The sequence below is a fragment of the Cupressus sempervirens genome, chromosome 8 (genome assembly GCF_028749045.1).
Source record: "Cupressus sempervirens isolate cs-2001-9-10 chromosome 8, ASM2874904v1, whole genome shotgun sequence".
Lineage (NCBI taxonomy): Eukaryota > Viridiplantae > Streptophyta > Pinopsida > Cupressales > Cupressaceae > Cupressus > Cupressus sempervirens.
The window spans coordinates 601,459,108-601,475,520 of NC_143125.1; the positions used below are offsets into that span (position 1 = coordinate 601,459,108).

General features: G+C 39.7%; 1 protein-coding gene across 16 annotated transcripts in view; it reads left to right on the forward strand.

Annotated features, from left to right (window-relative positions):
• The window catches only part of LOC149543864 (denosine deaminases acting on tRNA), a 195,287-nt gene that overhangs the window by 117,341 nt on the left and 61,533 nt on the right, over positions 1-16,413 (forward strand). For all 16 annotated transcript variants that reach the window (XR_016355702.1, XR_016355703.1, XR_016355698.1 and 13 more), the window contains one exon: positions 16,232-16,351. Coding sequence is in view for 4 of the 16 variants with exons in the window: in XM_089798535.1 (XP_089654661.1) it covers positions 16,232-16,351 (120 nt within the window). In the remaining 12 variants the exon portion in view is untranslated. The remainder of the gene's footprint in view (positions 1-16,231; positions 16,352-16,413) is intronic.

The window sequence follows — 16,413 nt, forward strand, 5'->3', positions numbered from 1 at the left end:
GTGGCATGTAGAATGTCTTGTGTTTTAGTGTCATAAATTCATACATCCGTTCTGCCAACAACGTAGCCTAGTCGTACACTCTTCCATTTAGAATCCCATTTATCATCACCAGCTGTGGGAATGAAATGTTTGAAGCGCGAGTAGATCTTGTGAGACGACTTTTTACTATATCCATAAGACAATGCTAGTGGCCTTCCTGCACGTTGGATTGCTTCAATCCTCTACCCTTCAACGCATCCATGAGAGCTTCTTGCTCTGTTTGTGTCAAATCCCCACATACCAGCTGTATCATTTGTGTCATTACCTCCCGACTCAATTTTTGGGTTTGCTATCTATTTTCCTCCTCCTTTGTGCATGATCGGGCATCTTGAATACCTGTATGAAGTCCGCTAATCTGAATGATATTACCAAGTTGCAACCAAGATAGGCTAACTTACTGGTTCGAGAGAACCTATCGTACATGTCTATCATGAGGCACAAAAACCCTTCATAATTTTGGATATTGTTAACAGGCATTTGTATTACCCATTCAACCTGTGCTTTTCGAATGCTAGCCTTCATTGGATGGTTATCAGGTCTCTCCCACCACCACTTCCTGCATTCTGCTCCATTCAACCCTTCAAGTGAAATATTTTGCGCTGTTGGATTATCCACCGTCGCAGTCGACTGTGATGGTTGCTTCCCTTTCTTTTTGCTTGGTCCTGTACTTGTCCCTCTTGCTACATGGACTTTGAATGGCAAAGTCCTTACTTTCCTGTTCATGGCTGCAGTTGTTTTTGAATCTTCTTCCAATTTCTTTTTCCAAGCCCTTTTATCGACTGAATGAATAACTGTCACCTATTTGTTGTTTTGCTTGAAGAGGACAAAAAACCATTAGGTCTATTGCCTTCGTACACACTTATTTCGAAGTTTTCTTTTATTTTTGATGGCGTCTATACAGATCCGTACGACTCCTTTATCCAGTGCTCTATCTACTGTACGGGTGTACTGTTTCTCCTCCTGAGACTATATGGCTAGATGGCTTCTACTCCTCTCTTCACTTATGAAATCGAAACATTTAGACCTCAATACAACGTCCATACATTGTACAGTGGCATGTACAACTTCCCTTTGCAAACTTCTCGGCCGTATAGTGTACAATATTACTCCATGGCATCCACTTAATGTGTTATTTGCACAGCGTATGGTAATACCACGAGTTTTGTAATTTTCTCTCTTGCTAGTTGATGGCCGTATGGTCTTTTCCTCCAAGCTTCTAATGTCCTACCCGTATGGGATATCTCTGTTGGAGTTGATGAAAGCCAACTCCAAAGACGCCCAAGATCACTTGCATGCGAGAACCTGTCAAAGAGAAGCCAAGGAGAGGAAGAGCATGGAGCAAGGGAAAAACCCTAAACGGACATGAGAGACAATAAGTATGCAAACACAATGAAAATGTATTTACAATGAAATGTGATAATGAGATGTGTTACAAAGAGAAAGGTCGCTTATAAAGACCTCAAGGAAGCTTGTAGAACAAGCTGGAAGGTGGTAGAAGATAAGTTTGACAACCAAACACAATTTCACAAAAAGGTGGAACATTCTAGAAGGGAACAAACTCCTGTATTGTCAACAACTAACCACTACATGCATTAAATGCAAAATATTAAATAAATGCATTTACCTAAGTAAACTTAAGTAAATAGAATAAATAATTAATAATTAATTATTTACTCTAACACCCCCCCTTAAGTGCAACTTAGGGAAATGTCTTAAGCTCACAAAACTAAGAAATGCAGAATGCAGAATGGCTCCCGGCAACAAGGCCATGTTAGGTACCCAAGTACAATGCAACAAAATGCAACCTCTGAAAACGAGGAAAGAGAGAAAACCACGTGGGAAAAACCCTCCCCCAAAGAGAGGTAAGAACCTAGTGAAGAACTGAAGAAGCCTCCAACTAGGGAAATGTCCTCTAAAATAGAAACAAGGAGTGATCATGTAGAAGCACCACTGAAGCATGAAGAAGCCGCAAATCTGCCATCAAATAGAGAAATTGCTGATTTGAAGAACCTCCAAGGAAGAAGAAGGCATGAACCGAGCATTTTTATATGGTAGATGATCCATCTCACCGAAATGCATAGGTAGCCAGCCACTGCAATTGCCTTGTACATAGGATCAACCATTGAATACATAGTTCACACTATTGAACCATCGAACCAAGGATGCATTAGAACGACAACATAACCCCCCCTTAATGTAGACAGGGTGTGATGATAGGTAACTGAGAAGGTGGGCCAAAGTTCTTCTGTAGACGAACCAAGAACGACGAGAGAGGAAGAGGTATAGACACCTATAAAGACATGGTCACACTGATGCTGCATGGGGCTAATGTCGTGGAAGGGACACTCACTTGACAAAGGGAGAATGCCTAAAACAGCAAACAACTATCCCCCCCATGGTGCTATATAAAAATAGTGCATGTACAACTGACTCAAAACAACGTTCATGACCCCCGGAATGCAAGAGTGGCACTTTATCTCAGTGCGATACATAAAAGTGCTTCAAAATGATAGCTACAATGATCAAAACAAGAAAAAAGCTGACTCAAAAGAAAGTACAGCCAAAAACGAGAAACCATGCCAAGAAAACGGTCCTCGGGCCTAAAACACTCAAGATATCCACCATATAGCAAAAATGCCCAAATTATGATAGAAAGAGCATGGGCCAAAAACTCAGGAAAAGGACCACATTTCTTAAAAGTAAACAGAACTAGCTTTCCAGAAATATAAAGTTTTCAAAAAATGGGCATGGGACGCAAAAGATATGCATGCCGGAGTCAAAAACAGAACTTCGGACTTTAATTGAAAAAACAGGCTACAAAAAAGCATCAAACCTAAAAATACTTGCACCAATGTCTGCATCTCGGAACCAGCTTTCCGACGCTTCTTTCGGATCGGAAAAATACCTCCGTATGCTCAAGTTATGGCCAAAAAATCGAGAGTAGCTCCAAAACAGAATCAGGAGAGGTGTATGCAAGGTTTGATGACGTTATGTTGACATCATGCTGACATCAGCAGAAGTTGGGATTAAATTTGACAGCTAAACCACCGTCACCACAAAAAAGAAGCCACGTGGCAGTGCCACATGGAAAAATGCTGATGTGGCAGGTTCCACATGGCAAAGCGCCACGTGGCAGCCTTGCCACGTGTCATGCAGACTACAGCTGACTGGGTGCTGAGCTGTTCAAACTGCCAATCGTACCCTCTGCTGGCGTTGAGTTGTCTGCTGACTAGATTGACAACAGGGACGGGTGGCGAATTGGCTGTTAAACTTGGCGAAGCGGAGAACTCAGGATGCACCGTCGGGAGGAGTGGCGGGCAGTGGTGTCGCCCCTTGTGACAGGGGAGGCGTCGTCGGGGGTTGCGTTTTGCGGGCAGTAGAGGAGGCCAGGCACAGCAGGGGCAGCGCAGCCCATCTGTGGCGGGCCGTGAGCGGGTCACAGGCGGCTCTGCAGCGGCATGGCTTTCGCTCCTTTTTTTATTTTTAAAATTGCAAATCGTCCGTACAGTTCGTACGGAAGTGCCTGCGAGCTAAATTTTTTTTGCCTCCCGGAGTTGTCTCCAAAATAGACAAGCTTTATATGACTGACTGCAAACGGCCTTCCGGATCTAATGGCAGCGTCCGTTTGGGCTGAAAGTGTTCTAAAAATTTGTTGTTCCCCTGATTTGAAGAAAAATGCACAAACAAACTAGGGTTCGTGACTTCAAATAACGGCTTCAAAAATCCTTCAACGAAGCAGCAACAGGAAGGCTCTGATACTATGTTGGAGTTGATGAAAGCCAACTCCGAAGACGTCCAAGATCACCTGCATGCGAGAAACTGTCAAAGAGAAGCCAAGGAGAGGAAGAGCATGGAGCAAGGGAAAAACCCTAAACGGACATGAGAGACAATAAGTATGCAAACACGATGAAAATGTATTTACAATGAAATGTGATAATGAGATGTGTTACAAAGAGAGAGAGGTCGCTTATAAAGACCTCAAGGAAGCTTGTAGAACAAGCTAGAAGGTGGTAGAAGATAAGGTTGACAACCAAGCACAATTCCACAAAAAGGTGGAACATGCTAGAAGGGAACAACTCCCGTGTTGTCAACAACTAACCACTACATGCATTAAATACAAAATATTAAATAAATGCATTTACCTAAGTAAGCTTAAGTAAATAGAATAAATAATAAATAATTAATTATTTACTCTAACAATCTCCTTGTCTCTGTTTTTTTTTTGTGATGATGGTCGTACAATGATTTTGAGTTCCTTATAATGCTGTTCTTATAATGTACAACCGTACGGTCAACTTCTTCCTTCCATAGCTGTCCGTACGATGGTGTATGATCTGCTATAGTAATCTATCTCTTGATGGGCCATACTATTCTATTCTTTGGCGAGGCACGCAATATATTGTCTTTTGTAACCATACGGTATTCTTTTGTAACCGTACGTTGTCCTTCTGTGACCGTTTGGTGTCCTTCTGTGACTGTACGGTGTCCTTATGTAACTGTACGGTGTCTTTGCAAGGTTTTTCCCTTATACAGTGTTCTCATGTGGCCGTATAGTGTCTTTGCAAAGCTTCTCCTTTCCTTCCATATAGTGTTCTTTTGTGAAGGCCGTATGCTACTCTTGTATGCAAACTATACAGTATTGCAGTGTTTTCTTATACCATGCAATAACCGTACGGTGTTCCTCGTACGGTGCTCCCTTCAATAGCCCTATATTGTACTCGTAGCCCCTACGGTGATAGTCTAAAGGTTCCTCTTATTGTGGTGGCCGTACGGCTTGAAATGATACTTTAGTCACCTTCTCCTTGTGTTGTTCTAGGCCGTACAGTAGCTAATATAAGGCTACCAGTGACCGTACAGCACTTTTCCCATTGCTTTATAAGCGTTCTTTTATATTCTCGCTTCCACCTACTATGAAAATTTTAATTACTTAATATTCTATGAAATAGAGTCCATTTTCAGCTTTTGAAACAAATCACATAGTTTCCAAGTATTTCTTAAAAGATTGAAGAGAAGAAAGGATATAATCTTTTGCAATGAATTTGATTAAAACTTAAAAAGGAAATTATATGGAATGCAAGTAATCTTCCACCTAAAAACTGCAACTACAGTTGTTCAACTTATCTTGGCAAAGCGAACAAGGCCTGCCAAATGCAAAAAGATCTGTTAAAGGAGTTCATTACGGAAGGTCGGTTTTCAAATTTAGGGAGAGTGAAAGTAGAAGAAACTATAGTAAGTGTCATTTCCCCTCCTTATCAGGCTTCATTACTGGCCCCTTTTGCGCGGTCCATTTGATCCCCATGGACCATTATCTTGCTTTGCAAGGGAGTTGGATTATGGGAAGCATTTCTAGCGGCATCCTTAGGCCCGTCATTTCTGATTTGTGCTTACGGTGCCACCTTCTAATTTGTATTATGGACCGACTTGATTGTTTAAGGAGCTGTTTGGCCATCTTGGAGCATTATTCATCATCGATTACTTCTTGATTGGGAGATTGTAGTTTCAGACGTGAAATATCTTCCCTAGTCTGTTATTGATCCCAATTTCATGAAGTCTCTTAAACAAAAAATTGGATTGAAAGACATGCACTATTACCATCATTCCATTCATTCAAATATTGTGATCAAGATCATCAGCAAGCATATCATTCTTGGCATTCAAGATCGGTGATCAGACCATCTCTTCGATTGGTGATTTCATGTGTGAGAGCTATTAGATTTCCACAATCCATATAAATGCTATAAAAGTTACCAAATGTTATTTATTTTCATGCCCAATACATCTGCAATATCAGCATCTGCAGTTACACATTATGTCCATGGAAACTGATATCATGTTACAGTGGTAACAAGAGCAACATATATATCAGCTACATCAGAGATAAACATCGGCAAAACAGATATATCTATGACGGCTATGATATCATATCATGATAACAACATCAGCACTATACCAATTGGCAATAACAGCAATATCATACTTGGAGGAGGGTATCACCGGCAATATCTACATCTGCATCAGCAATACCGCCTCACACTACAGAGCTATCATCAGCATCAGCAGTGACATACAGTAGATCAGACATACCGACACTAACATACCAACATCTGCATCTCAAGCATACAGACATCTGCACATGGACATCCTGCCATCAGCCCATTAAGCATATTGATTTCCACAATCCATATGAATGCTATAAAAGTTACTGAATTTTATTTATTTTCATGCCCAATACATCTGCAATATCAGCATCTGCAGTTACACATCATGTCCATGGAAACTGATATCATGTTACAGTGGTAACAAGAGCAACATATATATCAGCTACATCAGAGATAAGCATCGGCAAAACATATATATCTACGACGGCTATGATATCATATCATGGTAACAACATCAGCACTATACCAATTGGCAATAACAACAATATCATACTTGGAGGGGGGTATCACCGGCAATATCTACATCTGCATCAGCAATACCGCCTCACTCTACAGAGCTATCATCAGCATCAGCAGTGACATACAGTAGATCAGACATACCAACACCAACATACCAACATCTGCATCTCAAGCATACAGACATCTGCACATGGACATCCTGCCATCAGCCCATTAGGCATACTGATATCGTTATTCTATGAATTCCAACATAGAATAAACATTAGAAGGCCAAGGTGCAAGCTTTATTGAGCTTCGTTGTGATTGTAAAAGAAATTGTGTTTCTTTGTACATTAATTGGAATTGCAGGTTGCTAGTCTATATTTCTCTATCCTTGTTTTTTGGTATGCTTGGGATATTTGAGGAGAGAGCACTGGAGCAAGTCTTTTGAGAGGGGTGCTATGCTTTGAGGCACTTGGAGTAGGTGTTGGACATGAGGTTGTCTTGGTGGATGCATAGAGAGCTCAGGAGGAGCTGACCATCCTGTTGGAGGCAGTAGAGCGACACTTGGGTCAGCGTATCCAAGAGTTGGAAGCAAAGAACGCAGCATGGATGGCTATCAAGGTCAGATTGGCTAAGGAGATAGTATTGTGTTAGTAGAGGTTACAGATGCAACGTGTTTTGAAGATCAGTTTGGTGCAGGCACGGGAGGAATGTGAATGTGATGTGAAGGAAAAAGATCTATCCTGTTATAGGTGGTCACAGTTAATGTATTCCATTTTGTTAATTTGTCTCGGTAATCTTGTAATTATCGTCCGGACATGACTTTACTTTTTAGGGGGAGGATGTTGTCGTTAATTCTATATTGTAGCCGATGGGTAGAAGTGTATCTGAAAGGGCGCGTGACAGTTGAGTCACTCCTTCGGGAAAGTATATGTACATTGTCCAGAAGGGACTATTGAACATCATCATAATCATATCATAAGCATTGGAGTGCATATTGCGTGTATGAATAAAGTATCTGTTCTGTGTTATATGTTACTGTACTACATGCGATAAGTATCCGTTTACCCTGTGTGGTAAACATTTGGCACCGTTGCTAGTCGAACTTAGAACAAAGGAGGTGTTATGAAGCTTAATGCCGAATTTGCTTAATAAAGATAGGAATAAGATAAAAGATAAGGATGAGATACGAACAACACATGAAGTATTAATTTTAGCACAACAGGTGGAGTGTAGACAGAAGCTTCAACAGCTTACCGACGGACACCGAGGGGGGGGGGAAGACCACAGACGGAGGGAGTGCATTCACCTAGGAGACCGAGGAGTCTTGAGGAATTGCTAGAAGAGACTTAACATCGATTGAATTTGGTGGAAGAGACAAGGGAGGAGTTCCTTAACTTGTATATGCCAAGGGTAGAGAATCCGAACAGAAGGGAAGTAATTTGCACGGTTTGAAGTGCCGAAGGAGCATGACCGTGGAGTGAACTCTTCGTTTCCTATACACTCGACAAACGGATACAGGAAGAGAATCGAACAACTTCGCTTGAGGAAGATTTTTTCTTACCGGTTAACACAATTCTCCAAAGTAGGGCAGTTGTTTGAAGCAGCGCGGTTGTGCAGAATAGCATGGGTGCTCAGAACAATGCGGGTACTTAGAACGTGGGTGCTTAGAACAATGTAGGTACACAAGTACTATAGAATTAGAAGAAAGTAGCAATGGCAGGACCAAAAGAAAATTGCCGAATTTCAGCGATGATGGGACGATAGATCCGATCAGACATTGCAAAACATGCGAAACAATATGGATGACGAATGGTGCAACGGACCAGGATGACTGGGTTTGGCAGTTCGCAGCAATTCTGCAAGGCATTACGATTTATTGGTTTTTGGATGTTGATCCGCAGAAAGTAACTATATGGATAGAAGTTAGGAAGGAATTCATAGCAGAGTTCCAACTATTAAGAGACAATAATGAAATTGTGGTAGAAATGTATGGTACGAAGGAGGGAAAGAATGCAATGATCCGGGTGTATGCAAGAAGGCTGAAAGAGTTGGTGGGGAAGATGAAGAGCCAACCAGCGGGCGGATTAAAGAATAGGTGGTTTGTTGAAGGGCTACGACCGACACTAAAGAAAAAAATGAAAATTGTACCTCCAGCATTGTACATAGATGTGTATAATCGGGCAATGGATCTGGAGAGTGAGCAGAAAACAAGCGAAAAGAAGAAATACAAATTGTCGGACTCGGACGATTCACCTTCTGAAAGTAGCAGCAACGACTAAGAATGAAGTAAGAAAGTTTGAGCGTTGCAGAAAGATATGTTACAGATGATGAAGGAATTAAAAAATCTGAAAAAGAATCCTGACTCAGTGAAAGGGGAATTGTGGTGTATGGACTATAAGGAGGAGGGCCACACAAAGGGCTTTTGCTTGAACAAACAATTTTGCGATATTCGCCAGATTGTGGGACATTCCACCTAGGAATGCCTGTTTATTATGAAGTCAAAGTGACAACAGCAAGTGTTACTAACACAAGAAGTGTCCAGCAGAACGAACACGAACAACGATGCAACCTCAGGAGGATACCATAATAATAACTGACGTGGACGAGGTGGTAACAACATAATTAATAATAACAATAATGGGGGCCAAAGTCAGATACAATGCAACTCGAGTGAACAGCCGATGATACAATACTATACGTGCAATCTTTGGGGGCACTTCGCCAGAGATTGTACCACGAAGGAAACACAACTATTGTACAAATGGTGTGGTTCGAAAGACCATGAGGATTCAAAATGCCCTAAGCAAGGGGTGAACCTATTAAGCATCGAAGCATGTGATGAGAAGATACTAGCCATCACTCGTGAACAAGTAAATAAGGCAATGTACCCAGATACAGAGGAAGAAAAGAAGAGGCTGTAACAAGCACAAACGGAGTTGGAAAAACAAATGGAAATGGAGAAATTACAAACAAAAGACACTGCCATCACCTCAAAGAGGAACCTAACAGAACAAAATATTATAAGGTAGGTAAAGCAAATGGAAGTTCCTATGAAGTTAAATGACCTTCTTCTTACAATGCCTTAGTTGCGAACAATGATACTGAACATGACACCACTCCCGAAAGCAACGGAAGAGACAGGAAAGGATGGCAGTGGAGCGACTCCATCAGAACCAATACTACTGGCACTCATTACGGGAAGACATCCTGCAGTAGTAGAGATGGGTATCTTGGGAACCGTACTCACAGATACAATTGTAGATGGAAGATCAAGAGTAAACGTACTACGGAAGGATGTATGAAAAATGTTGGGACAACCTATGTTGTGGCCACCTACATTTCAACTACTCACTGCAAATCAGCATAGAATTAAGCCCTTAGGGACCCTGATGGCGTAGCTTGTAACCATCGGGACGTAGGCATTCTTATTGGATTTTATTGTCATCCTGTTAAAAAGAAAAGGGTATGATGCCATCCTTGGACGAGGCTGGCTGGTATAGGTGAAGGTGAAACGTGATTGGAAACAAAATATCCTATCCGTGGAACATGGAGGCTGAAGATTTGTAATCAACTTACACACATAGATGATAGGTGAGGAGGCAACGTCATCCGATTTCGAAGGCAAATGTGGGGGGGACGACGAGGGGAATAAGAGAATGAAACTTGATGAAGAGGGAGTATTGAGACTGGAAAGAGGGTCTAATGATGATGACTTGGACTTGGTGAACAGCCTTCTCCATTGGTAGATGGAGGACTACGAGATCTTTTTGAGTTGTAATATGTTAAGGGTCGATGGAGGTAATAAAGGAGAAGAAAATGAATGTCGGAAGGAATACAAAGAAGCGGAAGAAGGAAAGGCGGCTATGGCTGAAGCTGAAGGAAAGAACATACCGTATGGCCAGTACAAGAGGGAGAACATATTGTATGAACCCAGAAAAAGGAAAGATTCCACCGTACGGTACAAGGTGAACGGACCGTGCGGAAAGAAAAGGTTACACCACACCATGGATTTAGTAGAAAGGTGTTGGCAACAAGGAAAACACATCGTAACAAAGAGGAAGGGCTTAATAAAAACTTCACTGGTACAGAGTGAAGGTTCTAGAATCAAGAATATAGTTATTGATGACAAAGATTGGCAGCCAAAAAAATTCATGGCATAATGGGCCACAGAGTTTACACATAACAGGCGTAAGTCATGGCATGACAAGCATTTAAAATTGAACAAATTTCAAACAGGCCAATTAGTTTTGAAGTATAATGGATGCAATGGGATTAGATCAAGAAAATTCAAGGTAAAATGGGTGGGACCATACAAGGTCTGGGAAATCGGCGATAATGGAGCAATCAAATTATGGACGCTCGACGGAAAGGAAGTGCCCGATGCAGTGAATGGATCAAAACTGAAAATCTACTGTGAAAGAAATAATGCACCTTCACCTCCACATACGAACAACTCAGAGACTATATAAAAATAATAGATAAATAATGTATATATGTAAAGTAAATTTAAATAATAATAAATAATGTAAAATTGTAATATGTTAATAGAGCAATGATAAAAGAATAAACTGAAGGCCATCAAGTGGAAAGATGATATGGTACGGTTATTACTAGGAAGGAAAGAACATACGGATGCAAAGAGCACAGGGAAAAGTAGATATTTTGCATTCAACACCGTAAAAACATAGAAAGTGCACCGTATGGAGGGAGAAAAGAGCAGTTGGCAACCTAAAACGATATCGTACAGCCATAGTTGAAGGAAATAAAACCATACGACTTTAATATTTAAGGAGCTGATATCGTCCAGACACTAGAATAAGAGTGAAGCTAGACAGAAGATACCTTACGACATAAAGGAAGACAGATAGATATCGTACGGCCAGAAAACAAATACTGTACGGACTGGAGGGCATGTACGGACATAAAGAAGTCTTGTATGGTCTTTTTGAGTATAGGCATTGTACAGTTTGGGAGATACCATACAGTGAAATAGTAAGGAATTTCTATGAGCAACATTGTTATGATTGCTGTACAATAGAGAGAGAGTCTAACTGTACACCGTATGGACTTCTACTTGTTAAGATACTGTGCATTGGAAAGAGAGCACATACCACATCGTATGACCACTGTGATAGGGAAGCAAGGACTACCATATGGCTGTACGGTTCACACAGAGAAGGGGTACTTGAAACACTGTAAGAAGACCAATGTATGGACAGGAGAGTGTTGTACACCATATGACAACTATAGAGAAATTAGAAAACATCATTGCACGACTATACGACATAAATTGATACAAGGGATGACCATCATACAGACACAGAATAAGGGTGATAGGAGGTTCTTAAAAAAACAATGACAAATCAAAACAGTTCACAATGAATAATGTATGATACCGAAGGGAAGGGAAAGACATAAACAGGTAGTAAAACATAAGCGGTTGGCAGAAAGAATATGGGATGGGAAGAAAATCACAAAAATGGTGTGTTCCATGGACTTTTGTGTTGGGTTTGAGGGTGCTTTGCCCTAGGACCCCGTGGGGGCGCTGCCCCTTGACCCTGCTGACCCCCTGTAAGTTCAATTATCAGTCTTGGGAAGTGTGACCAGTTGACGAGACTTGGAGTTATTGCACGCATGGAGTGTCTGTCTGCCAGAGGTGGAGAGAGCACTAGAGTAAGCCTTTCGAGAGGGGTGCTATGCTTTGAGGCACTCGAGTAGGTGTTAGATGTGAGGCTATCTTGGTGGATGCATAGAGAGCTCGAGAGGAGCTGACCATCCAATTGGAGGCAGTAGAGCAATACTTGGCTCAACGTACCTAGGAGTTGGAAGCAAAGAACGCGACACAAATGGCTATCAAGGTCAAATTGGCTAAGGAGACAGTACTGTGTTAGCAGAGGCTACAGATGCAATGTGTTTTGGAGACTAGTTTGGTGCAGGCATGGGAGGAATGTGAATGTGATGTGAAGGAAAAAGATCTATCCTGTTATAATTAGTTATAGTTAATGTATTCCATTTTGTTAATTTATCTCACTAATTTTGTAATTGTCGTCCAGAGATGACTTTACTTTTTGGGGGGATGATGTCGGTAAATTCTATATTGTAGCCGACGGGTAGAGGTATATTCGAAAGGGCATGTGACAGTTGAGTCACCGTTTCGGAAAGTATATGTACACCGTCTGGAAGGGACTATTGAACATTATCATAATCATATCGTAAGCATTGGAGTGCATGTTATGTATATGAATAAAGTATCTGTTTTGTGTTATATCTTACAGTACTACATGCGATAAGTATCCATTTAACCTGTACAGTAAACATCCATTGAATTAGATAGGTTTGTGCCCAAACTTGTAGCACAAAGGTTGTAAATTGTACTAGACAATAAAGTTTCTATAGACATTGAGACTAGAAATATCTCTTGAAATATTTACCAGATGAATTTCAGATATCCAAAAAGGAATGAAACTTTAGTAAATTGCCCCATTGAAGATACACATAGTTGTTGCAATCAAAAGACCAACACTATGCTTGGGAAATTTATAATGAAATAAAAACAACTTTGTATACTGGAGGTGTTAGTACACCCTATAAATCATGAAAATGAAGAATAAGTCTTATAAAACAGCAGATGTCTATGACTGCTCTTCGAACAATGTCATACAAAATGTTCATAGAAGAACAAGTATGAGGATTTCCAAGCATGTCAATGGTATGTGGGTAAGACTAAGATATTCTCCCACAAAATACAATATACGAGTTGATAAGTGATATGAGGAGTTGACAAGGATGATAAAATAGAGTGACAAGCAGATAAGGAGAAAGAGGGGAACACAGTTTGCATGCTTAAACTTTACTCATACTTGGAAAACCAACTTGGCAAAAACTTTGTGACCTAAATTTGAAAAAAAAAATCTTAAAAAAACACAGGTTCATTAATAAAATATATCAAAGGAGATTATAAAGCATCGGGGAAGTGTCTTCTATTAGATTTTGGATTTAAATGCAAAATTCAAATACAATACAAAATTACATCATCATGCAAATACAATAGGTAGCTGACTACTATGAATTTATGATTGTTGTCTTTCATAATCATCATCATGAATTACATCATTAGACGAGTTACAAAATACAACATTTTACACTTCCCTCATACCCATTCTAGTTAGGGTATAGTCCTCACACATGATCACAGCTTCTCTCTTGATTTAGAAGATTGCACTTGTGACTCTGCCCTAATACTAGATCTCAGTGACTCCTTTACCACATTGGTGTCATCCAATCCAATCTCTCTTGGTTTTGTTGTAGCCACATCCTCTATTGGTTGCCTCTAAAAAAAAGCTTTTTCCCTTTAAATAAGAGACTTCTCTTGCATATTACAATCGCCATAGAGAGGAATCTTATCCAAATGAATAAACTCATTGGATTTGTCCTCTACCTTTCCTATATGAAGCTGAAGGTCATATTGATTAAGAACTAGGTCATGCATCATTGAAACTTGAGTCAACCTATTGCACTTCTTTGTGTGAATGGCATTACAGAAACTCCAATTGTGGTCACAATTATAAGTGTTAGAAGGTTGAAAATAACTTTTTAAGATTTGATGTAATTCTACCTCAATCTTCCCACGAAGAACTTATAAAGAAGAATTGCAAGTGTTTGTAAGAAAGTAAGTTTTTATTACTAAATTGTAATTTGGAACTTGTAAAATATATGACTGCAACTTTTGTTATTTGGTGTCTAGGTGGACCTTCCTTGGATAACTAGTGGCAGACAAAAGATCCTTCATCTAGCTTGCTTATAATTCTACAACTCTGAATTAATGAGGTTTCTTGTAATGACTTGCCAATGGCCTATGGGACATTAACCAAGAAATGAGCACAGATCTTTTTTGATAATACCTGCTGAAGCATAGTCGTATGTGTGGCCTATATCTTTGTTACTATATATAATATAAGACCCAAAAATAATACAAAAATGCAATATTATTAGGAGGCTGAGTTTTACTAGGAATTCGCTCTCATGTTTTTCTGAGACCTAGTTTGAAATCAAACATTTTCATGGTTTTGTACTCATTGTATGATGTTCAGAGAGAGAGAGAGTGAATTGCTCCACTCCTTGAAAATTTCACTTAATATCTGTATCAAAGTATTCTAGTCAAGGAACAAGCTCTTGGAAGTAGTCTACGCCTTACCCTTCAAAGAATTGACAACTTCTTAGGGGCTATATTAGGCTATATAATATGTTCAAATGGACACACTTTTGTGGTTCCTTTATGTGCTTTATAGGAGAAAGATAGCCATCCCATGTAAAGTATGGAAATGCTTTAATGAGACATACTAGAAAATCATTATATTGATTTATCGGAAGTAGACTTTCCAAATCCAAGAACCAAAGGGTTCATTTCTTTTCTTTAAAATGAATGGTGCATTCACTTGTTCTTGGGTTGTACATGCAAGAGAACCCCCTTTTCTAGTCTTGAATGAGGTGGGAGGTGCGTAGGAGCAAAATAAACCCCCGAGTAATTTTGCATTTGGGACCTCGTTTGGAGCCTTCTCATAAACTACACATCTGCATGTTGATATGAGAGATAACAGTGGCTGAGTAATTGAAATTAGAAAACAACAAATTAATTTGCACTAGTGCACTGAAGGAAGTGAACTTTCGTGTTGTACATAAACTATTTTGAAAGCATATGAGCACCTCAAAGAGAGTACCACACACATACAAACTACTATCTGCTTCAAGATGAAATTTTTTTTAGCATTAAATACGAGCAATGAAAAACTAGTGAAAATATTGAGTTGGGTTCCAATGAGAGATAAATTATTAAGGTCCTAGGAGGACACACTGACATATTTCTTGTGGGCAAGATGAGTTTTCTTTTGGGGAGAGAGCATTTCCAAAGGGTGAAGAAGAGGCTGCCTGTGATAAATGCAGGCATCTATTTGACCTCTAGATTGGGCTAGAAGATTCAAGGTTCCTTGGCTAATAGAAACTGGTCTGTAATACTATTTACCATACCCAGTAAATAGGGAAACCTATTGATGCCAACAATGGAAACAACTAGCCAAACCTATTTTTAGCCTAAGATGTTGAAAACAAATTACACTAGGACTATCTCCTACTAATCTAATGCTAGTTGTGTAAGAGGGCTAGAAAGAGGATAAAGGTTTAGAAAATGGGAAATGGATAGAAAAATGAAGGGAGGGGGGCAATGTGCCAAAGAATATGATCAATTTAACTCTCTTTTCAGCTCCTATGTCATGTACGTTTGGGGCTGATTCAACCAATCTCTATAGTTTAAAAGACAATTATGAATGCATTAAAAAATCCCATTAAATCGGAAAAGATGCAAACTATATTTGCATAAATTTTTTAATCTAAATAATTAGAGGATCCCAAGCCAACACAAAACATAGAGGCACTTGAAGTCTTGGAATTCTATTTCTAGAATGAGATGATAGGCAACAAAATGTAAAGACTCTAGTCCTTTGTTTTCTATTTTTGTAAAGGGAGTTTCTTTAGACTAACTATTTGTACTTTATTAATCTCTAAGTGACTCAAGTTTGAGTAGACATTGAATCTTGGTCCTATATGCAAAGGTAAGTTTGTTCACTATCTATTTTTATATGAAGTCACCATTATTTTTTCAGCCATTCAATTCTATGCTATGTAATTGGCTGACACTGATAAGTTATCTTTATATGTATCACCGGCTATATGTCTAATCACTTTTATCTTTTGTACATAATTTGAACATTTGTCATGTATAAATATCTCCTTTTGTTTGAATTTGATGGGACCAGGTATTCTATTTGTTGGAATGCATTGGGTTTACATGAAGTAGTTCTTGGAACAACAGGTAGAAAGCAAGGGACATCGGCAAAGGGAGCCCTATCTCCAGCTACAATGTCATCATTATGCAAGTATGGTTTCTCAAGCTTATTTTTCTAGAAGGATTTTAAATGAGAGGCAACAAATTTATGGT